The 24,337-nt window shown below is 40.8% G+C and overlaps 1 protein-coding gene and 3 long non-coding RNA genes across 16 annotated transcripts; 1 reads left to right on the forward strand and 3 right to left on the reverse strand.

The window, feature by feature from the left end:
* On the forward strand, positions 1-23,591 carry cfap46 (cilia and flagella associated protein 46). Of its 9 annotated transcripts, none has more exons than XM_088385323.1 (60): positions 1-110; positions 408-482; positions 560-678; positions 924-1,055; positions 1,189-1,253; positions 1,949-2,113; positions 2,630-2,753; positions 3,658-3,752; positions 4,031-4,156; positions 4,541-4,640; positions 4,922-5,020; positions 5,528-5,718; positions 5,856-6,081; positions 6,526-6,643; positions 7,369-7,498; positions 7,652-7,776; positions 7,899-8,014; positions 8,106-8,212; positions 8,487-8,699; positions 8,914-9,067; positions 9,164-9,328; positions 10,365-10,469; positions 10,930-11,111; positions 11,298-11,429; positions 11,509-11,674; positions 12,084-12,150; positions 12,234-12,369; positions 12,440-12,623; positions 12,802-12,955; positions 13,036-13,050; positions 13,367-13,590; positions 13,767-13,874; positions 13,986-14,144; positions 14,226-14,374; positions 14,590-14,688; positions 14,767-14,827; positions 14,925-15,065; positions 15,131-15,331; positions 15,399-15,505; positions 15,628-15,810; positions 15,909-16,047; positions 16,728-16,922; positions 17,369-17,557; positions 17,757-17,876; positions 18,509-18,691; positions 18,827-19,000; positions 19,386-19,483; positions 19,733-19,803; positions 20,183-20,355; positions 20,432-20,538; positions 20,622-20,701; positions 20,829-20,993; positions 21,085-21,155; positions 21,337-21,445; positions 21,806-21,908; positions 22,014-22,126; positions 22,210-22,291; positions 22,469-22,605; positions 22,680-22,754; positions 22,972-23,591. In XM_088385323.1, exons 2-60 carry the CDS (start codon positions 434-436, stop codon positions 23,079-23,081), a joined length of 7,686 nt encoding a protein of 2,561 aa, XP_088241449.1. In that variant the 5' UTR covers positions 1-110; positions 408-433; the 3' UTR covers positions 23,082-23,591. The 9 variants fall into 9 exon arrangements, with proteins under 9 accessions (XP_088241449.1, XP_088241451.1, XP_088241450.1 ...); XM_088385325.1 differs by having other exon boundaries at positions 21,088-21,155; XM_088385324.1 differs by having other exon boundaries at positions 13,370-13,590.
* On the reverse strand, positions 434-6,064 carry LOC148392794 (uncharacterized). Its single transcript, XR_015860469.1, has 4 exons — positions 5,944-6,064; positions 1,959-2,063; positions 1,452-1,561; positions 434-1,110 (listed from the first exon to the last, which is right to left on the reverse strand). It is a non-coding gene; the product is annotated as an uncharacterized LOC148392794 (long non-coding RNA).
* Positions 8,092-18,180, reverse strand: LOC148392795 (uncharacterized). 5 transcript variants are annotated; one of them, XR_015860464.1, is made up of 7 exons: positions 18,098-18,180; positions 15,168-15,293; positions 14,867-15,062; positions 14,531-14,656; positions 13,733-13,827; positions 9,216-9,348; positions 8,092-8,181 (listed from the first exon to the last, which is right to left on the reverse strand). It is a non-coding gene; the product is annotated as an uncharacterized LOC148392795 (long non-coding RNA). The 5 variants fall into 5 exon arrangements; XR_015860465.1 differs by lacking the exon at positions 8,092-8,181 and adding an exon at positions 8,922-9,043; XR_015860467.1 differs by lacking the exon at positions 14,531-14,656.
* Positions 17,242-18,090, reverse strand: LOC148392796 (uncharacterized). Its single transcript, XR_015860468.1, has 2 exons — positions 17,885-18,090; positions 17,242-17,626 (listed from the first exon to the last, which is right to left on the reverse strand). It is a non-coding gene; the product is annotated as an uncharacterized LOC148392796 (long non-coding RNA).
* Positions 23,592-24,337: the final 746 nt, after the last annotated feature.

Consider the following 24,337-nt stretch of genomic DNA (forward strand, 5'->3'; position numbering starts at 1 on the left):
TGTTGCTAAGCAACACACCAAACAAATGAATAGCGGTCATAGTGATTGACGCAAAATTTGGGAAAAACACCGAGCAGAAGACATTTTCATATTAAAATTCTACTACACGGGTAATTTGACTGTTTTACGCTTAATTAAACAAACTAGTGAGATGTAACATTAAGGGTACGTTTTAAATAGCTATAATGCGTTCAAGGCTTGTTGCACACTAAACTCGGAATGTGCTATATTTTAATTGTTAATTAAGCACCAAAAGAATAAAGAGCTGATTTGACATGAACAGGTTAAGAAATGAGCCGGGAAAAATCACGAGTATTTCAATTCCAATTCATAAGCCTGTTTGTTTTGTAAATAAGGTTACCAGTAGTTGTTGAGATAACAGGGAAAGTTTATTTCTGCTTTTACAGTGCGTGCTCTGCAAATAGACGGCAAAATGGATCTGGATGTCCTCCAGTATTTGGCCAAAGCCAAGAAGAAAAAAGGTTTGTCTTCCTGCAGGCTCAGTTCCTGTTAAGATACACCATTGAAGTTGCATTTTACAGTTTTGTGGCATAAACAGACTCCGGAGCTTTGCAGTCAGCCTTCAATGAATTGGAAGAGATGGCAGAAGCCGACTCAGGAGGAACACTCAGCTTTGACCGACATATGTATATCTACTGTGCAGAAGTTGCACTGGAGGTATGCGCCCCAACAATTGAAATCATGACAATGCAAACCTTAGTTGAGCTGCAACCCTTACGCGTGAGCTCAATGTAAACACATACAGATGGAAAAGGACAGTTTCAATAGGTGGATGCTTCTCGGATTATGCAGGTGTACCGAAATAGAAGTGTCTGTGTGCAATCCAAATGACAAACCGATCAATCCAAATGACAAACCGATCAACATATTGAAACTGTCATTTTGTTTGCATTGTGTCTTAGCTGGGTTGTTTCGAGATAGCGGCAACCTGCCTGAAGAAGTTCTTTGCTGACAATCCACCACCTGATCAATATTTGTGTCGCGCCTTGCTCTGTCAGAGCCAACTGAAAATTCCCCCGCCCACAGGGAACATGGTGAGTGCAGGAAATTAGGTTCAGCTTCTTGGTGGACTTGCTTCTGTTACTTACACTAGAAAGAACAATGGCATTTAGGGAAATAACTCTTTGAGCTGATGAGTTCTCACTGCCCTATTTATTTGTCTTTTAGGGAGACTTTAAAGAGAATGTCCAGTATTTACTTAAAGCTATTGACATTTCAAAGCGAGAGAAAAGGTAAGAAATCCTTTGTTGGAATAAAGCCATCTGCATGAACGAAGGGTAAGACACAACATGCATACATAGTCAAATATACCAGCTGTAGAAAGTCGACAATGCAATGCATGAGGGTGTATAGTTCGTTTCATTTTTCATTACATGAATGTTTGAATGGCAAACAATGAATAATTCAATGTTATGTATCTACTTACTTACCATGACCTCTTATTCACATCTGGCCCATCGGTCCTGCGTTGGTTTAATTCAAACAACTTTGTGGGGTTTTGTGATGTATAAGTACAGTCCATTCATTCCCCGGTGTTTCTCTGTAAAAGATATTTGGATATTTGCAATGCATCTGTTAAGAAAAGGGGAATGTGTCAAGAAAAGGGTCAAATGAGCAAACCACCAGCAAGCACCTAAGGGGATATATGTAGTATATGTATGTTCAAGCAAGCCCAGACAAGTACACAACATGCTCGCTCTCTGGTGGATAAATTAGTAGCACTAAAGTAGTCTATTTAAAATGAACACACATTTACTTTTTATACATCAAATTATTTCTCTACTGTGGCTCATTAAACAAATAGTTGAAATGTCACTCTTATTTCCTCTTATTTAGACATTCATCGCAACACAAATTGCGAATAGGGTTAGATTCATAGGCTATCCCTGATGTTTTCTTTGTTGCGCTTGTGGTTTGTTTCTGGCAGATCGCACTACCTTGTGTTCAACGCCTCAGTACTGTATCTCCAGATGGTACGTCCTCTTCTCCAGCCAGGGCGGTGCTGCCACCTCGTATCCTCCCTCAGGCAGGTGGTCAAAAGTCTGGAATTGGTGGCAGACAAGGACCACAGCTGGAGGGCTCAACTCATGATGCAAGTGGCACCTCATTGCACTCTTATGTTCATTCTTCAATCATCGCGATTCCATAGCAAGCTAATTAAGCAGCGTATGGTGTGCCGCAACATCTTTGTGGCTTGCCAATTAATTGGCTTGCTTTTGGTGTCATTGCGTGAGGAAGTGCGCTGATGTAAGATGTTTCGTCTTCATGAAAACACCTCAGGTTCAAATGCTAATTTTGTTTTTGGTCACTAGACACCATTACAATGTGTGTACGCTGCAGTGCGGTGAGAGTGACTTTTAATTGGATTTACACTTCCTGACAGGATCAGATGGGGTGGATAACATTTTTGTATCTCAGTCCACACAGTCCATTTTATTATAAGGAACAAAGCAACTGCAGCGTGTACAAATAAAGGTCAATGATTGACAAATAATACGTGTCTAATATTATTTGTTAATCACATATGGATGCACTGTGTTTTTGACTTTGAAACAATGTGAAAAGACTTTTTGGAATATAATGTCCATCAATGCTTGCCTGTGTTCAGGTACCTAATTGACTCTCTTTTGGATGCTGGGAAAAGTGATGATGCTGTAAGTTATGCCAGAGTTACAGAGGAATTCATCAGAAAACACTGCCCTCATCTTTTAGGAGACATCTTTCGCTTACAGGTATGCAGTGCAGGGACAAATTGAAACACATTTACTATATGGAAGAAGCAAATTAGCTTTGTGGGATTTTGTAAAAAGTTATATAAGCATTGCAAACAACAGAAAACAGTTTTTTTTTTCATTTTGTCCCTCGTTCATGAACATATGGAAAAAAACTATTGGTACCCCTCTGTTAATAAAAGAAAACAAATGTAAATAAGAATCTTAATGAAAAATAACCATATGCTTTGGAATTGTGGTTCAAGAGAAAGGTTTGAAAAACAAACTGATGACACATTATCGTCTAGAATGATTGTCTAGAATGATCTTTTTAATGTCTTGGGAGAACCTTGTTTTTTTGTTTCGTGCGTTAACACACCATGTCAGCCAATAGCACAGTGGCTGGCTATGTGTCATCATTTGAATGGGATGGCTGACTGCTTCCATGTTTGAAGACATCTGTGATGCTAATTCAAGGACACGCCTTGGTTGAATGGCCATATGTCATGTCCAATCTGGTACCATTTTTTTTGTTTTTTAAAATGTGGAACCCCGATTCAACAGCAATGTTTATTTATGTGGCCCTTAATCACAAGTCTCAAAGGACTTCACAAATCCCACGTTTGACAAATATGTATGAAAACAAATGTTTGAAAAGGACATTTGGAATTAATGGCCCTTGGTTGTGGAACTATTTATCACAGTATGGTAAGCAACAAAAGGATTCTGTAAGGGAATTCACAGATGCATGCACACACACTCTCACACGCACGCATGCACGCACGCACACACACACACACACGCACACACGCACACACACACACGCACACACTGTCCACAGGCTGTATCAGGCATGAATGAAGCAACAATTGCATCTCATAGCATTTGTATCCATTGTAACCGCAGGCCTCTCCTCTTGCCTTAGGTGTGGCACAACATGTCCAAAAGGGAAATCCTCCTCAAAAAAAGCCGTCAGTCTACTACCTTGACTGTCATTTTCAAAATGCTGCAATTCAAAAGGTAAGGAACTATATGATTTGGAATGGATTTCCTATTTGCGTTCTCTCTGCAGGTGTTTTAGACAATGAATTTATACAAATTTGGTGAATTAACGTTATACTTTTTCAATCTACATTTACAATATTAACTAAATATGATCTCAATGATTTGTGTAGTCTATCACCATAAGCAACTTGATGCAGTTTTTTAGCCAAATGAAGAAATACTTGTGATTGTATCATTGTTTGATGTGACGTGTTCTGTTATATAGTTTTTTTTTTTATATATATATGCGCCAGGTCGTTGGGAGAAATGAAAGAGGGGGAACTAGCAAAAAAGGATTTGAATGAGCTTGAGGAGATTTTAAGTCTCCTGGGGGACTCCACAAAAGCTTCTCTTCGGACACCCATTCCGCCAGCTGAAAGGTATGGAACCTTAAAATCCATGACACTTATTCATGTCTTATCTACTTGCAGCCAATATTTTTTGGGGAACGGCAAATACGGTCAATAGTACTCCCGAGTACGTTCAAACATATTTCAGTACGTTAGAACAGATTCACAAATACCTTCAAAGTACTCGCAGCTAGGTTTGAGCGTCCATTGAGTTCAAATTTGTACCCATTTTGCCTTTGCTATTGACTTGTGCATGCAGGAAGAAAAAGCTATTTTGTTGTAAGTATTTGGCATTTTTCCCCCTACTTGTTGTAATGTAAATTATGGCTGCTCTTGGGCCTCCGTTCCGAGTACTGTCATATAACATTTTGCTTTTGGCTGACACTGCACATTCTATTTGACCTTGTATTTCAGAGTGGCCTTCCTCTTGGAGCTGGCTCCGTTGGCCTTACAAGGGAAAAATCACAAAATAGCTGAGAAATGCTTAAAAAAAATTAAGCCGGCAGGGGACACAGTGAGTCCCCACCCAATATTCAATCTTGTGAAAGACCCTTATCATGTTATTGGGAAACAGATCAATATTAATAACAGACCTGTGGGCTACTCATTGGTGACCCTTGCTTCATACCATACCAAAACAGCATTGGAAAGATACATTCATAAAGGGAAGAAGATGAAAAGAAAAGTTAAACAGAAATACATCATGTATAAATAGCTACTTGGGTTTAAAATAACGCAAATCTTTTTTCTCTTATTACATCAAACATTGACTCTTGGATCGCTCTCTCCTTTTAGAGTATCGGTGAACAAATAATAATGGAATGTATCAACTGTGAAATAGAGCTCCGGAAGAAAGAGACAAAGACGAATGACTACTCCAAATCCAGTGTGGAGGTGCTCCATCAGCAGACACATCTCAGATGATATTAATCATCAAGCAGTAACTTTGGCTGTTTGATAAGCACTTCAATGTTATTATAGTTTCCTTCATTCATTCATCTTCCAAATCCTCACGAGGCTCACGGGCGTGCTGGAGCTTATCCCAGTAGTCCAGTTGGCAGCCATTCACAAAGCACATATTGACGAACAACCATTCACATTCACAATCACACCTAAGGACAATTTTTTTTGGGAATGTGGGAGGAAAACTGAGCACCCGCCTGTTAAAAGTTTCACTTTGTTGAATATTAGTTACATTGACGCTTATACTAGGAAAGCCAATTAAATACTGAAATAGCTGATCAGATTGCGTTTCATGTTCATTGCTGATATCTTCATTAGTGCATACACTGCTACACTGTATTCATGTCGTATTCTTCTTATCCTCATTGTTTAATGGCAGGCTCTGTGATAGAAGGGTTGTCTTTTGTAATTGCTTGAGAAGATATTGTTTTCCCCCAGGCCCGTCTCAAAGCAATAGGAAAGCTAAATCAGTGTCTGCTGGCTGCAGTCAGAGAGGGGGACCCTCAAGCTGTGCAGGCAGTTTGTGCAACCCAGTGGAACTTCTGTCTTCCACTCTTGCAGCATAATCTCCGCCAACACGTTAAGACACCTATGTTGCGGATGGCTCAAATACTAGAGGACATGCAATGGTAACCCGTTTGATTGATGCTTGCTAAATGTGGCCATCTAGGGCTACTACTTACTAATAGCAGTAAAATAAGATGTATATCCTAACTTGTTTTTTGGGATTGTTCCTATTGTATGAATTTGGATTTTATTTTCCCAGCATGCTGTTCCTAGTTCGAAGTCAAGTCCACGCTGAGCTTGCCGCGTCTGAAGAGGAAGACGGACTCCTCGAGGCTTCAATGACTCACCTGCAAAAAGCCGTGCTGCTGGATAATGGCACACAAAAAGAAAGATTGTCGTCAGCTTTCCATCTCCTTCAGCTCAGAAGAAACCTTTATCAAACACCCTCTCGGACCGAGGATAAAGCCGCCATGCTTATGCAGCAGGTTTGCAGCACACATTTGAACAGTCCTGGAAGAAAGGATACGAGTCAAGCCTATTAAGAAGGAATCGAGGAGTAGGCAATAAAATCTATACATTGCCTACATGTGCCTACATTTCCAACTTTAATAAGGCAGTTTAATTGCCCGTTGTAACCACATTTTCTTACAGCTTGTCTTTTCTTCCCTTTATAAAATCAAACTCAGTAATAGCAATGCTGTGTACTTTTGTGCAGACGACTTGGGTTTGACTACACGGCCACTGCCAGTCCCAAGCCCGAATTTAAACCAAAAAACAGGAAAAGAATTAAACAAATAAATGGGGTTGTTTGGCTGGGTGGTTTTTAACTTTACTATATGCAGTGGCCACATGGCCAAATGCCTTTGGCTATACGTACAGTGCCCTTCATTATACTGTACTTGGCAGTAACTCTGGTGTTTTCCTATCAGGTCAAGGACAGGCAGCCCCAACAAAATACAGATTGTCGTCCCTTACTGCTGACTGTGGGCCAACTATTGGCCCCCGCTGATTTCCAGATGGTGCTGAATGCAGATAGCATCTCCAAAAGTACAAATTCTTCTTCTTCACATTGAGTGGTCACATAATTATCAATTGATTTTCTTTCAACACATCTTGCACGTAAACCAAACATTTCACAAATGTACTTGCAGCCTGCCTGCCTGCATGCATCCAGTCTGCATGCCTTGAAACTAAAATTCAGACTGGCATGTTAGCGTCACATGACTTCTTAATGTTATGATATTGATTGTGTTTGTGTAGATGCTTGGAAAAATACATTCCATCCATTGTTTCACATGAACTGTGATATTGCGGCATTTCAAAGGACATCCATCATGGGAGATTACTGTTAATTAAAAAGTCATTTAGATCAGTGATGGAGTGAAGGATTAGCAACAACACACACACATAGACTGTATACATTTTGAACCAATGCTGTCTTCTTAATCTAATTTTTCCACCAAATGCCCCCAGTGCTGCTGAGACCGTGGCATATCTAAAACAGATCTGAACGAGAAGCTCTCTTTTACGCTAATCGTTTTGCTGTGTAAACCACTTGTGACTTTTTTACACACGCCTCTTCCTCCTGCTGTGTGTATTTATTCTATGCATATTTAATCAATTGTAAATAAACGATAGGCAGTCACTGAAGTCCAACAAAGTGCAAGAAAACAAATAGAATATTATGTGCACGTGTAACCTCTACAATACCGCCCTGATAAATTATGAAAGTACAATTTTGCATCGTAAATCATTGAGTTTTCTTTGATTAGTTACCAAAGCCAGTGTGGGGTGCGGACCGATAGCTCAGCTCTCCGCTGAGGCTCACAATTACTATGCGGCCGTACAGAAGTTGGATGGATACCTGGATCGACAAGGAGAAAACGCTGACAACACAGAGAGGTGTTTTGAGCGTGCATGTGCAAATTGGTTCTGCCATTTTTTAATGTCAAACTGCAAATCTGAATCCCATTGCAACTTCAAAACCTGATTGTATTTGTGTATCGTTTCCAACGGTGTTCATAGAAGTTGACGTGTATCTATCGACTTGTCTAGATTGAGGTTATGGGCTACACTTGCAAAGACAGCAAGAAAACAGGAAGTCTGGGATGTGTGCAGAGTGGCTGGTCGATTCTGTTTGCTCTATGATGAAGCCAGAGCCAAGATATCCATTTGTCGCAGTAAGATACTCAATGAAATGATCTGCTTCCATATTAAATAGGCCTGAGGACAAAAGGTTCATATTGAGTTACGTTTGTTAACATTTCAACATACAAGGAGTTGTTGCCCATTTTGTGGACAGAATCCAAATGCTCAGAGGAAGAGAGCTCGACTGAAAACCTCAACAGCTATGAAGAAAATCAACCTTGTGCAAAAAAGTTGCGCCTTTTAGCTGAAATATGTTTTATCACTGCTGAGGTATGTCAGTGTTTCCTAAAATCCATATTAAGGGCATATTTTTGAAGACGATCTACTGTTTGAAGGAGCAATAATCACCTTTCTTCTTCAGGCTACTGCCCAAAAGCTCCAAATGCAAGGTGTGCAGCTCAACAGCCCTGCAGTCTTGCCACAGGATGTAGGTGTATCTGAGGATGACCCACATTGGATTATTTACAGGTAAAAAGACAAACACAACTATTTGCTTAGTCCAAACTCTAAAAACACATGAGGCCCTTTTTGCTAGCAAATCAGGGAAGCATCAAATACTGTCCTGTCCTCTATTGACCAGCTGCCACTGCTTCATGACATCTGTCAGAGACTGACCACACTAAATACGATCTATCCCATTTAACTGTTTAACATTATTGCCTATGAAATGTGAGGATATGAAATATATTTGCATGTTATGAACTGCATCTGTTGTTATTCTTCTTTATGTAACTCCACTCAGAGACTGGATCCAGGATCTGTCCGCTTATGCCACGTCCACTTTCCTGCGAGCGGCCGAGCTCGGCACACAAATCAGGGAACCCTGGATTGTGGCAAATTCTGCCATTTACTTATGGAACTACAACAGGCACTTGTTGGTTACTGGAGACTACAACTGTCTCATCCCCACCTTTCAAAACCTGGTAGAGATGTTCCAAAAGACCGAATGCACAGGGTAGGCTTTACTTGGATTTAAAAACAGCATCAATCTGCCAGTCCAATTTAAAATGACTGTCCCAAAAAGCCCTCCGTGCTTCTGTTTGGATTTAAGCACCGGTCTGGAGTTTAGCCTTGCTTTGGACCTTCCACGTTATGATTTAAAAGCATTTTAAGTGACTTCACCTTCCCCAAATAGCTCGTATAAAACATTGATTTTCATTCATCCATAGAAATCATGCTTTAGTGGTGCTCCTTTGTGATGCCGTGGCCCGAGGTTTGTATGAGGAGCTTGCGCTACCGGTCAACATGGGAAAAGGGAAATCTGAGAAGACCAACGACGTGCTCGACCCTGATGCTCTCCTGAAGGTTCACAAAGCTTTTGAGGTATGTCTGTTTGTGTCAGTTTTATTCATTCAAGTTTCAATTTCTTCCAGTAATACTCAACGTGATATTGTATATATGTTTTGTCTTCATTCTTAGCTGTGTAACTACGCCCTTTCCATATCCCACGGCACCACAGGGGAGGCAGTACCTATTGCTGTCCAGAAGCAACTGGTGGCCACGTGGGCACAGATCAAGATCCTCCTGCAGCAGCAGGCTGGCTGCCAAACGGACATCGATGAAAAGTCCTTCACGGTACCCATGGTGAGGCAGTTCAACCTTGTCTAGATAGATGGATGGAAGGAATTGTACATTATACTCTATTATCATCCAGTACTGGAATTGACAATTTGGGTTCATGTTTTTTAAATCCCAGAACAAAAAATCTTGCTTTAGACTAGCAAGTGTTTTGAGTTTTTGCCTTGAATAACAAGATTGCGTCCTCCATAGAAAGATCACAGACTTGCCTTAACAATGACATCACTGTTGCTGCGTGGCACTGGATCAGAAACTGAAAGTTTTTACAACGCAAAAACAAAAAGTTCTCAACTATATTTGGCTTTGTAATTCTTTGACACCCACGACATCTCTTCTATTTCTCTCCCCGACTACATAGAGAGAAAAGATTTGCTTCTTTTCCCCACATACGTATCAGTCATTGAAAAAAGAAAAGAAAAGCAAAAGAGCTCAAAAATTGCTTTGGTCTGATCTTAAAAGAGAAAGACTCCACCTCAACTCAAGCGTGCCCCGTTTGTTGTTTTCTGGTCCCAGCACACGTTTCCTATGCACTATATGTTGATGTTATTGCCATTTTCATATCGAGTAGTAACACACAGGATACAGTCAATGAAAAGACTGCTTCTATGATTTGTCACAGAAATTGACTGCTAAATCACCATGATCATATACCCCTGAGCTTGATGTGTTTTTTGTGTCCAAACTAATTAGATTTGTTCCTCCCCGGCCGGGCTCACTGAAAACTGTATAAATGGTTTCTATTTATAATTTCAATCTATCATTCATAAAATGTTGTTCTTTCAACGCGCAAGTTTTTTTGGTTATTGAACATACAAATGTCTTGCATTATAAACAACGGAGTCTGTTTTATAATTGAATATGCTTTTTCATTTGATAATGACACTACATGTGCACATAGATGACTAATGTTTAATGCTACTATTCTACAGGCTTACCTCATAATGTGTTAAATGCATATATAATTCATAACCAAGCATGAATACAAACAGATATGTATGTACTCAGAAAATGACTGCATCCAAAATCTTGTTGTATCCTTCAGATTGAAGAAATGTCCCCTATAACTCGTGTGCTGATTGCAGTGGAGATGCTTCAGTCGTATAAGAATTCCAGTCCCTCGGAAGGTTATGATCCCAGTCTCTCAGCGGTACGTACCTGCATCACCAGTTGCCTTGGTGACCATACATTGAGCGAGCTGTCCAATACCTTGAGAATGAATCATGCTTAACTAAGTTAACATCGGCCCAGTTTGCCTTTGGCTCTGTTCCTCTTGTTTTGAATGGATGGGCGCTACTCAACCTTTGCTCTTTGCTCTGTCTATTCTTAAATGTTATTTTTCTTCTCCGACAGTACTGCTCCCTCATAACTCAAACTATCTGCTCTCTATGCTGCCTTGTTCCCATTCTTGACTACCTCATTATTTTTAATGCTCTTTTATTCCTTACGCTTGATTTACTCCCTTATCATTTCAACTCTCCTCATCACTTGCTATCAATCTCGTCTCATCACTTTTTGTAAATCGTTCCCTTGTGACAGCTATTAATTGTCCTTTTGTCCACCAAAATCCCTCCGTCTTACATATTTTCTCCCCCCCTTGTCACAAAAAGTTGGTGAGCATGGTGTCTCAATGCAAGTGGACCGATGCTGTGGTAGAGTTACAGACATGGTGCCAGCTGGCTGCATTCTGCCTCCATGCCAAGGAGTACAGTTTGGCCCTGAGCTGCACAGAGAGAGCCATGGATCTTGAGGATGCGGCATCAAAGTGTCTTAACACCACACCTTGTCTTTTGTAAGTACAATGACCTTTTGTAATCATTTCATTCCTGAAGTCGGAGGTAGATCGAATTGTATCGACACAACTTATGTACGAGGGGGTGAGATGAAAACATCTTGGGTGAAGGGAGAATGTTTCCTGAAATGACCTTTTTTTTGGGAGGTTCTAGAGACTTCCTAATTCTTCTTCTCACTTCCCTAGGTATGGCTTGCCTGCAGTGAACGAGATGCTGAGCACAGCAGCTTGCTTGAGGGGGTTAAGCTCAATCCACGAGTCTATCGGAGATGTACATATTTACAAGACAGCTATGGACATGCTTCTGTCCAGTATCAGGTGCACCTGGAGCCCAAGTGCTTCGAGGATCCTTATTCAGTTTCTCAGCCTCTATTCTAAATGTAGATTGTCTTCACAGGTATGCCCAAAAGGCAGGGCATTCTGAACTATGTTTTACAGCTGCCAGGCATTATTGGAACACTTGCCTACCTCTAACGCATTCACCGGAGGAAAGACATCAGCTGAAAGAGCCCTTGGAGGCCATTCTTAATGCCCTCCTCCACACCTACCCTAAGCATACAAATGTATGACTCGCTTTCTTTGGCCATATTGACACCTGCTGCACAGACATATTTATTTTCCACTGTGGAATTGTGTGTGCCAATATTGGCAGCCAACATTTTTGGGAATAGTTAATGTTATTTTTCTAAATGAAATTGGTTTCCTTCCTATCAATCTGAGTACATACTATAGACAGCAGGGCTCCAGACCAATTCATTATTTATGAACCGGTGACAACTTGTGGATAGGATCAGGAGTGAAATCTAAAATTTGAGAACTCTCGCTCTCTATCTCTTTCTCTCCCTCTCTCTCACACGCACGCACACACACACGTACTTAGTACTACAGCCTAAAAAAAAAAAGCCTGCTTACTGCTATGGTAACTGTAGTAGACCACTTTAGTAGTAATATTTTTCAAAATTCATATTTCAGAAGCAGGACAAAGTGAAAAATACGCAGAAAGGAGTCCCTCATGGAAGTTCTAAACCTGAAGCACCAAGTAAGAGCTACAGTACGTACTACATGGATCCTGGCATGGTCCTTCTCTTAATTCTCCACTCTTCTGTGTATGTTTGTGAGCAGACGAGGAAGTCCTAACCCTAAGATCATCACTGTACTGTCTGTTGCTTCAAATATATATTGATAGAACAGATTGCAATGGTGCTTTGCAGCTGTTGGATAATGCCGTTCGAGATATGCCTGCCACCAAACACCGACTGTAAGTCAAAGCTCATTTCAAAAGAGTGAGGAAGATAAAAGCAAAAGTTATTCTTATCTGTATTTGACAGATTTCTGCTGAAATGTCGCATCCAAATAAAGGCACGGCTGGGGGAAAGCGTATTGATGGACATGCAAACGTTACAAGGCAAAGAAGAGCAGAATTGCTCCTTGATGTGGCACAAAGCAGCTCTGTGTTCTTGCCATGTCACGCAGCAGCTGACCTGCTATCAGAAATCAGTCACCTCTCTCATGGTAAGTTTAAACCCTACTGCAACTATCGGCTGATGTAAACATTTAAGTGTGGTCGAAAAGAAAAGACAAAAAAACTGGGATCTTACCACCATCTTGTGGAATCAAGACAGGATTACAGCTGTACAAAAAAGAACGCGTGCATCTGTTTTCTATGTTCTACATATGTGATGTATTGAAGTCGGAAGAAAATCAATGGCAAAAGGTCAGCTTCCTGCTTGCGTTTGGAGCATGGATGTACTGTCACAACTTGTCTACAGAAGAGGCCCAACATCAGGTTCAGTGGGCCATTGATATTCTTCTACATTTGGAGACAGAGCAGTCAGAAAAATCAGGTACAACCTGCTGGCTTACCATTTACTGGTAATCTGGTTGCTTTGTTGAATTCATATCTTTTATGGTTTTATTTTTTCAGGTGTACCTGTGTCAGGTGAGTGTCATTTCACGCCACTCAAGCTTTATGAAGAAAATGGCCCTTTTTTTCTCAACTGTAAGGTCAGCCTCATGTGTGATTACTGTTGTCTTGTTAATATTCCTTCTCCACAATTCAAAAATTTAAAGGGAATGTGTTATATTGACTTTTTATCAAGTACACATTTTGGATGTTATTTGCACCAGCGTGAATGTCATTGGAGTCGCATGTTTCCTCACACTCCAATCCTCTTATTTCCTCCCTTGACCTTGCTCTATGTATCCGACATCTTCTTATTTGTTTGGATTTTTTTTTCCCCCGCTTTTCTGTCTAGAAGAAGACTCTCAGAATATGGATCCGAGCACAGCGAAATGTGAAACTCTGGCTGTTGTTCAAGGACTGTCATTCACACAAACGGTGTCCAATCTGAAGGAAGTGCAACGCCTTGACAGCTTGGTACAAGCGCACACTCTGCTTGCTGTCATGGCAGATCGGAATTCACCGGAGCACCAGTTGAACCTGCTCAGAGCGTATGACTTTGTTCTCCAAATATGGCAGGTGAGTTGGGTTCTTTTTAAACCAATCATGTGCTTTTAAATGTGTTTAACCTTGTCTTGATGACAAAATGGGTTGATTATACACATGTATAAAAAAGACAAGTGGCCCAAGGATTGAGCCCTGAGGCCCCCCACATTTCTACCTGTGGTAAATATGGAAATTGTTTCTCCCTGCAGATGTCAGCGGTAGTTGTTTCTGCGACTCCCAGTGAACAACCGAAAGCCCAGAATCCCACACCTGTCGGGAACAAAAAAGACAAGGGAAAAGGCAAAAAAGTCAAAGATGTATGTACTTTTCGACTACTTTTCCTCATTTGGGTGATTCACTTTAATATGTGGTTGTGATGAAGTATAGCAATATGGTATTTTTTGTGTATGATTTCCTTGCCCTACCAGCCTACCCCACCGGTGGTGAATCCCAAACCTGTCTTGGATTCCACTCTTATGTCTACTCTGGAGTATTGGGTTAGATACACTTGCTCCGATCAGGTCCGGTACACCTTCAAAACCAATTGTAACCCACAGTGCATCAATATTCACAGCATCACAAATCAGGTAAGTCCACTTCAATCACATTGTTTGGAGTTTCATGATTGATTTTCATCTTTTTTTTCTTTTTGTTCTGCCTGATATTAGACCCAGAGCTTGTTTTATCTTGACCTTCTGGTAAAGGAGCTCCACTCGCTCTCGTTGAGTCACCTGACCCTACCTGTTATGCACCTAGCTGAGACGTTTGCTCACGATCTTTTGGATAGGAAGAGCCTTTCGGACTTGTATCGACTCAGGTAGAAACGCTGACACGTGAATACTTTATATAGCCAATCTGGTGAAGGTCGTCAATGAAAATGTACACAAAAAAGATTAATGGACGGGATTTCAATAACAAGAGGGGATTAGTTTAATTGGTGGCCATATGTTTTAGACATATTTTATAGACCTACTGTGAATCCAACATCAGGGTCATGAATATTTTTTCTTTCTGGCCTTCTCTCCTTTTCAGAATAGTTCGGACCTGCTGTCAGCTTGGCATGGAGACTGATACCTCGTATCATGAGAGTTTAATGAATCTGATGAAAATACAAGAACAAGAACAAATTAAGTATGTGAAGGACAACTATGTGTTTTTTTTCCACTCAGAATATTATTTGTCTATAAGAAACTGTATTCACTGCCTTAGGTGCCATGGAGCAATCACTCTTTCACAGGAGAGAAAACGCCTCTACTCACGGCCGAATCAGGTCAGCCCAAAAATGTTCTATTTATGTTGTAATCGTTACCTTTGTTTGAGAAAGTGAAGAAACAAGAGTGCGCTGATGCTTCTTTCATTGCTGACAGGAATCCGATATGGAGTCGCATTTACAGAGGAAGAATTTGTTTGGCTTGAATATTTGGGTTGACAAAGCAGAGGTCTGCCTGGAGATGGGATTGTACCAAGGAGCCCGGCAACTCCTGGCAGAAGCTCAGTTGGTCGCTCTAGTGAGTTGAGAGAATAGTCCTTCAAGTTAGCTTCAAGCATGTCATGTTTGTTTCCTTTGTATTAGGAATTTAAAGACCAGACTGTAATGCCAAGGATCTTACTCGGTATGGCTGCTCTGGCTTGTGAGGAGCAGAACTATGTGCAGTCCCTCTACCTTCTGGATAAGGCCCAAGCCCTGGGTGGGGACGAATACTTCTGGTACAAGTTTACCATCACAAAGGTTGATGCTGTGTTGGGCCAGAGAGTCCAGGATGCACAAGCCAAGGTCAAGAAAAACATACTGAAATTTCTCCAAATGTTTTTTATATAAACATCCGTTTTTTTTTCAACAGATTGATCAGATTATCAAACAAGGGTGTGAGGCTTTGACGGTGGTTCTGAAGCAACGAGTGAACCGAGTCTCAGAGATCACATTTCTAATTACATCATTAGAAATGAGGTAATTGTACTTATTCATTCATTGAAATATTTCTGTAGATTAAAAAAATGGTCAATTCTTTAATCAGCAGTGAATGACGATATTTGAGACATCTCCCAACGTCATTTATGCCTTTGTTTCAGGGGTGCCATTGAGTCTAGAAGTGGCATTTGTGTCAGTGAGCCAGGAGCGGCACTGTCCACTCAGGGATTGCACGTACTGAAAGCTGCCTGTGATACACTGGGCCAATGTGCCAGGGTTTTCACCCAACTCAACTACAGACAACATGCTGCCAAGAGCCATGAAGAGTGCTCATATGGGCTGAGGTCAGTGAAGGCAAAGTTACTCCGCCTTTTGGGGGTCCCCCTATTTAATGCAGACACTATCTATGTTTTCCTTTGACAACATTGACAACCCTCTGAAGATTTCTGGCCAACAAGGCTACGGACAAAAAAGAGAAGCAGCGTTTTCTCCTTAACGCCTTCTCCCACATGCAGTTAGCAATCTCAGAACAACAATGTGTGGTTTTGAATGCTGAGAACCTGCTCCACCTGGAAGAGGCGGTAAGTCAACGGCACCAATTGAATGGCACAAATGCTCTCAAATGAACAGTTCAAGCTCGTTGTCATTGTCAACACATTCATACCAGATGGGCTTGAGAGCAGGCGCTGGCTGATTTATTTTGATGATATTATTAAAAAAAAAGATTGCACCCTAACAACTTTTGGAGAACCAAGCCCAATGGGGTATTTGAGTGTGGACTTGGGTGTCTGAGAAACAATAGTAAGAATATTTGCCCAATAGATGGTGCTGCTGCTCTAGTCACTTGCGCTCATCTGTTCTAGTCATCTTTTTATGGCTACGGTAACCATCAATATTATCTATTTAAAAAAAATGTCACCTGGTGCATTTTATCAATACATGCACTTTTTGATGTGTGAAAACGTAAAGCTTTGCCATTAGTAGTTTTGTTTGCAGTAAATTATTTTTTCCAGATAACCTTTCATCACTGGCTGTTCAGTCTTTTGCTTTTGTTCATTTATTTTTTCCTGCTATATAATTTACACAGTTTCATGAATATCTAAAAAGTTCTGAAATTGGTTATCTTTTTCACAATAAGTCCAATTTTACTGGCGGGATCTTTTATATCAGTGGAATACAGTACTACAAGTATGCATCTCTCTTCAGTTCATGATTTAAATACTAAGTATGACATTGCATGTTTATTTTCCTTCTTTGCCAGAGTTGTGGAGTGATCTTATCACCCAAGTGGACACTACTACGCCTGCGTCTCACCCTGGCAGATGTTTGTTTGGCAATACTAGAGGAACACTGTGAAGAAATAGTCAACCGAGCCCTGGTCAAGGACAAGAGTACTGCTGAGATAGCAATTGAGGATTTTATGCGGAGCATTCCTGAAACCAACTCCATTGAACAGGTACATCTTGCATAAAGGTCAATAATTGCGCAATTCTTGGCCACCCTGTGGAGCAAAGCCTAGCTCGGCCGGTGCACTCAATATTAATAGGTTGAAGATGCCAACGCTTGAGACATTTAAGGATGCGAGCGGAAACAAGTTTAGACTAAGCATTGCTTCAATCAATTTCATGAGGAGCATAATTGCAAAGGGGTGATGTAGTTTACCTTTGCCTATTCACAATGCAGTTAAATATGCCAATCATTCTCTCTAATGAAGCTTTTGCGTCCTCCCACTCAATCTTCATAATGGACAATAAGAGGACAGCACAAGTACTTGATTTCCATTTTACCTGGCTATTTTCTTTCAACCAGTATTTTATTCCTGCCAAACCAATTAGTTTCTCACAAATGGTAGGCTTTTCACATGCTGGTACGTTCGACTTTAAATACTCGAGTCTTATACAGGAGTGGATGAACGTGGGAAGCACATTGGGCCAGACGTCATTGTGCCAGCTGGCTGCTGTGAACTCTTGCTCGCTGGGTGACATGGAGATGAGAGCACGTTTCTTGAGTTTGATGGGAAAGACCCTGAGACTGCTGGCTGTGCAGGAGGATCCTGTTTATATGTCTTCTCTCTGGGACAGACACTTGACGGTACAAAATGCCTAGACTTCTCTTATGGCTCCCACAGTGCAGCAAATGCCTGTTTCGAACTGAGCGAGTCTACAAAAATAGCAAAGGAAAGAAAAGTCTACACATGCATTAGTTAGGACTTGCGCTGAGCAAATAAAACATTTTTTTGACCATGCTATGGTTTATAGTAAACTTGTGATCTTAAAATCCTCCACAACAGGAAGGTACATGTGGCATTAGTACCACGGTTACAGAAGAAGACAATTTTGGGAAAGAGAAGGAAAGCACTTTAAGCAGTAAAGAGTCCAAGAGGACCTCTGCTAAAAGCGCTGAGCCACAGGTACATACTCTGCTCTTAGTTGATATTTTACTAATGTGTCAGGAAATGAGTTGAACCAGGGCGACCAAATGCAGCTTGAACCGGGGTTTATTGAAGGGAAAGGGAGTTGGAAGGGAGGCAGGAAGGTGGGGAACCTAAGACACAGACAGGATAGACACTCACGGCCAGTAAACAGACAGACACACCGACCGACCGACAGAAGTTCACTTGGACAAGGATACAATTCTGACCATGAGCCTCCAGACATGACCAGGGGGAGACCAGACGACAAAAACACACGGCACGGACAGGAACGCAAAACAACAGTACTCACCTAACAGGAGGAACACACGGCCAGGGTTTAAATACATGAGGTAACGAGAGGAAGCAGGTGATAGACATGACCGTAACGAAAGGGGTGTGGCTGAGGGAAGTTGCCAAACACGTCAATTTCCTGTTGTGATTTATTTACTTATTTGTTTATTTATTTATGTATTTATTTATAACACATCCCGGCATAGCATTGTATTATTTAATATGGAATGTTTGGGTTCAATTGATCCTTTCTTATTAGCAGTACATTTGAACTGATTCCAACTACAGTAGCAACATTACAAATGTGTTTGTAACTGCTCCCTCTTTATGCCATGCAGCAAAAAAAGCACAAGGTTGAGCAGCTTTTGGCCCAAGCCAAGAACTTACTGTCTCAAACGGTTAGTCTATGTCTTGAGCACAATTTGCCAGCCTCCATCTTGAGCGATGCCTCTCTCAATATGCTGGAGTGTCTTGGCCAGTCAGACCATGAATTGGCATGTCAGTATCTGGCCTTGTTTCAGGTAAGGTTCTGTGCATCACAACGTGTAAATGTATGAGAGCATTGCCTCTTTAATAATTACCAATATACCAAAGGTCATATTGAAGAATGCCACCTCCAACTACATGACCCCTTTATCATGTGTTTTGATCCCTAGAGTGCTTGTACGGTGGATGTGATGGCTGATGTTTTAAATTTGGCCTGTGACGACATCAGCGTGTCCCAGCTATCGGCTCTACTCAGCCTGTACAGGAAACTGGCTGTGTCTCAAGAGGGTAGACCCACTAAAGTGTTGGAAGGAGTAAGACACTCCCTGAACAGCATTTCCAAGGTAGCACACTCCTCATGATGAATGCGTTCTGTCATAGCATGTTGCTGAGTTCCCTTAATATTGGGGATGTCTGCGCCAATTGGACCATGCTCCTGAAAATTGCTTCCAGATGCTGAGCTATATATATATGAGCTCAAATGCTTTTCTACATTCAAACTCGTGTTAAATGACACCATCCCTGCAACTATTTCAAGTGCCTTTCATCAAATAAAGTGAAGATGTTTTTCTGAAGTCAAAGGGTTTTGTGCTAACACTAACTGTTCATAATTCTCTCCTTGGTGATTCAGACTGCAGTAGAAAAAAAAAGAATTTTTTTAGAAACATTTTCTGCACGTTTTTAGACACAAGTTATTTGATGTTACATAACGTACCACTTTTTTTGCAGGCCTTTTCCCAACTAACTATCAACCCCAACCACCTCCAACTTCTTGCAGAACTTTCATCCGACCTGAAGATTATTTTACTGCAGCATTCTAAAGATGGGTAATTTCTACTTGTGTAAATGATTCAATCACTAACAACTAGCGAACTTGCCGTGTCTGAGAAAATACATCAACATGTACCACTGGTGCATATCTTTTTCTCACAGTCTTATATTGTTTTTTTTTCCACCATCACAAAATGTGGCTATAAGATTCAATTCCTTGTTGAAGTGTTTTTTTTTTTTTTTTTTTATGATAAACCTCCTGTGTACCTTCGTAACATTCCATCACCGTGTGTGTCGTGTTTTAGGTCTGAACTTTACGGAGCACTCTACAAGGTGCCTGAACCTGCAGAAAGTCAAAAGGGAAAGACATCACAAGGTTAACAGCACATATGTTCTTTAATGCTTACAGAGTAACACACGTACACAATACTCGTAGGGATGTGTTATCACAGTCTGCATTTAAATTGAGTTGGAGCTTTGTGATGGACAGGTGTTTTGCATTTGAAAGATGCATTAGAAATTGAGTTTGACCTCTTTGCATAAGACAAACGTAAGTCGTAGTAAAGAAATGTGTTGTCTATATTTTTGAGAATGGGCTGGTTCCACTGTGAAACAGAAAATGGTGAGGGAGAAGGAGGATCGAGAAACAAAAAAGAGGGATTGGAGGAAGATATTGGCTAGGGGTGCTCACTGGGACCAATTACAAGTGGTGTCTCTCAGCATACATTGAGTGTGTGTAAATGTATTTGTTGTAGCTTGGCCGCCATGCTCTAGAGTGGCTAAGGTTTGTGTCTGCCCGAGGGCTCTGCTGGCTCTTCGAGAGCAGACGCAGGCCTTTGACCAAAAGATGAGACACGGACTCCTAAAGGAGTCCTGTTTGCATGATGGACGAGGGCAAAGCCCTGAAGAGGATCACGTTTCTCATCCGGTATGTCTGTCCTCCTCTCTTACCTACCGCAGTAGGAGAAAAAGCAACTAACACGTTCTCTTGATGTCCTGAGCAGAGATGTGATCAAGAAAATACCTTAACGCTTCACTTCAATGAAATTGTTCAACAAATGGAAGAATACTTGAATCCGCTCCTTTCTCAGTTTGATTTCACTTTCTTGAGGTATCGTACAGCAACTGCGCTACACTTGATGCCTTCACGATTTTATGAGAAGCGTTTTCTCTTTTTTTTTTTTTTTATCACAGATCCCAAGAGTCAACTGTATTAGTTTCTGAAAAGGCCCAAGACAAAAGTGAAGAAAGGAAAGTATCCTTAAATGAAGAAGGTACAGTACAATGAGTGTTTTATCCTGAAGCATTGCAATTCCTTATATTATAACAATCTTTACTCTTGTCTTAATACAATTTGTGCTGTTTAGAAGATGCTCATGTGTGTTTGTCTGTGAAAATCAGAAGCTACAACAAAAGAGTTTGTGGTGTTACTGGCAGACTCCAAATTGATGGAGTTGCCATTAGAGGCCTTGTCTGTCCTTGAGGGAGACCTACTAAACTCTGTATCTCGAGATTTCTCCCTCCAGCTTCTCTGCAGCCGTATACCAAAAGAAGAGCCTGTCAAAGGTATTGAAGTTTCAAATGTGCACCAATCCACTTTGGACAGCATGAATAGAAAAGAATCCAACATGCGTGCATTTGTTGATTCCGCTTGTAGTAGCGGAAAAGGAGACCAAAGGAGGTAAAGGCGGGAAGGGGAAACACAATCAGAACCAACCCGTCAAAGTGGTGAGTAAACTGATCCGGTCCTGCACATACTGTAGAATTGGCCCAAAAAGAACTTACACTAGATGGTGGTCTAAAAAAATAGTTTTTTAAATGTTTTTGTTTGCTATTATTCCTAATGTGTCTGAAGTTGAGTAAACAAAGACACTTTTGTGCAAAGAAGGTATGTCTAATATGTCCACAGGTACCTCCTGTCAGTAATGTCTTGCCTGAACACACCGTCCCAGTGGACACACGCAACTTCAAATGCATCTTTAATGACAAAGATATCGTCAATACCTTCACCAATGTTGGTGAGTAAAACTTAATGCCAGCTAGTGGTTGTTGTTTTTTTTTCTCGATACTTTTTGGGGAAACGCACCAAGACACTTTATAAACATAATGCTCTGTTTTGATTGACACTGTCAGAGATGTTTTCATTTCTCGATTAAGTTTGTTGTACAGCTTTATTTCCAGTAGGCTGTGTCATACTATTCTATCTTGTCTAAATTCTAAATGAATCAATGCATGAATCATGTTGCTAAATAAACTATCTAAGAATCCTAGTTTTTCATTCTCATTATCTTCACAGCCTTATATCGCATTCAGCTGCATATTCCACTTACTGTGAAAAGTGTATATTTAATGACAATAGTTGCCCAAATGTTTTCCAGAAGGGACCACTCTTGTTGATAGTATAAAGATGAACTGGGGTTCCTACGGTCAGAATTTTAACCATTTGTTGCCGGGCTTTGTGGGCATCAAACAAACTCCCAGGTGTGACTTCGTCTTTTTTTTTTTTTTCCATTTCTTTGACAAAGCAGACTTTGCATGGGTCATAGAGGAATGCACTTCATCTCATCTATGTGTTTTTTTTTTTAGTTTGAGTGAGTTGGAGACGGTGCTGTGCAAATGCAGTGGCTTCATGTACCTGGGAGCAGAACACTTCTTGACTCCGATCCCACCTGCCAAACTAGCAGCACTCAATTTGTCAGGTACTTCTTTCCCCAATGCACACATACTATATATATCTATATTTAGTTACATATCTAATGAGATGATTTTCTGCTCTTTTCAGAATGTCACTTGGCTCTTCTGTTTGATCTGGTCCAGAGTAAAACCAGTGCTGTGCACTCATCGAACCTTGACATGCACAAAAGGTAAAATGAAGCTTCCTTCATTAGAACATGTATTTATTTTCATCCTTTTGTCTTTAGTTTTGACATTTCCTTTCCCTGTCTCCGTTTTCAATGGGCTCCATTTGGATCATTCTCTTTTTGTTTCAAAATGAGACGGATCCATTTTTCCTGGCAAGCCTACTGACTCTTTTGTTCCAGGGCCGGAAAGCACAGCTTGGAGAAGCCGCTGGAGGTGGCTCTGCTCTTGAGCTTGATTGGTGTCAACTGCGTTGTCCTCAATCAGTGGCATAGCAGCCTTCAAGAGAACTCGGACTACATAACCAACTTTTTGGACAGTATGTTTGTTTCTTTAGCTGTTCACAAGTTTTGTGTTTTGGGGACTTGACAATAAGAAGAATCTCTGTTGTAGATTTTCTGAGCGGCAAACAGACGTGTGGTCAGATTGTCCATTTCCTCAGACGAGACGACGCAACGGGATCAAACGGTAGGGTCCATTCTGCATTCCATCCAAAACAATGTTGTGTTTCTGCAAACGGATCCATACCAAATAAAAATAGTTTGTTCCATTCACCATGTAAAAACATTTCCACCTCTTCTCATCTCTCTGAAAAGAGAAAGGCATCAAATAGACACATCTAACTGCAGTAGATACAGCCTTCGACCTCTCAAAAGTGGACTTTTTATTTCCCTCCTCCATGCAGATCACAGTTCTGTCTCTGATTCGGATGAAGATCTTCAGCGCAAACCTGATCTGACACCATCAGACTTCAATTGTGTTCTCTATGGACTCCCCAATTTAACTGGCACATAAAGCTATTCAATCAACTCAGATAGTTTGCTAGAAGTCATGTGAAAAGTGAAGAGTGGATATGACACCTACTACATTCTTCATGACATTCTATTCTTTGGTGTTTTGGATGGTTCCATAAATATAGGATAACATCAACTTGAAGCCGTTTCCATGCCTTTTACTTCTGCAAACTCAAAAAGCATTTCTCATTTGTCTCAAATAAATCCGCAACACATAGAGAAAATGATTCATATTCTATTTTAAACACGCACACAGCCCTAAGGTTCCAAAACACCGGGTTGTCATTAGTGTTGTTTATTTTTGCCAGTTGTATCCAGAGGATGGAGTGAGACTGGAGCTGGACTTGTATCTCGCTTGACCTTTGCGTGCACTTCATGTATGCATGTGGGTCAGTGCAAGAGGGCGCTCCAAATGCAAACCTTGTAAGCCAGAGGCTCTCAAGAGACTGCATGAAAATGTGTTGAAATGAAATGTAATATTAAAGAAGTCCTCATGAGGTAGCGGCTCTGATCTCCACGGGTCTGGACCCTTCATATGAAATACGTTTGGACATTTTTGTTTTACTCTTGGGGTTTCGGGACAGATCAGCAAGGTACGCCTCTAGACGACAGGAATCTTTTTCTTTCCAATGACATTGAATTGAATAGTGTCCACATAATAGTGAAAACTGGTGTTACATTTCCCTATCATTCCCCCAAAAGTAGATACTGAACAGTATAGGTCCAAGTACTGATCCCTGCGGGATGTAACATTGCGAAATTCACAAGTTGCATTGCGTTTTTCAACAAGTCAACAAAATCCTTATTTGCTTGCTAGTCCTCTAAAATGCAATCAACAAGTTCCTTGAATTCGTCTGTAAGAGACGCCATCAAAGATTAAAAAAAAAAAACTTTAGGGGTTGTTTTTTTTACTCATTTTGCATGATTAGACTTCACATGTTTGGACTTGATCTTGACTTAACCTCTGGGAGCATCTGGCTCCTGTCTGCCATGCCTCAAGGTGGACATTAAAGCAGCCATGATGTGTCAAACAGAGCGGTAAATCGGATTTCCTCCCACTTTAAACAGAACAGGAGTCCACAGGCATTATTTTAATAAGCATGATCTTCCATTTTATAGCAAAGCAACATTTAGCCACATCACATTTGGCCAGCGTATTCATAATCATGTTACCCAGTGCTAAACTGTAATTAGATTGTCTAATCACATTAGGTGTTGCAGTGGTATTGGCTTGCTCTTAGCACACATCTGTTATTG

Source organism: Syngnathus floridae, chromosome 9, assembly GCF_059516105.1.
Source record: "Syngnathus floridae isolate MCC-2025c chromosome 9, RoL_Sflo_1.0, whole genome shotgun sequence".
Classification (NCBI taxonomy): Eukaryota; Metazoa; Chordata; class Actinopteri; order Syngnathiformes; family Syngnathidae; genus Syngnathus; species Syngnathus floridae.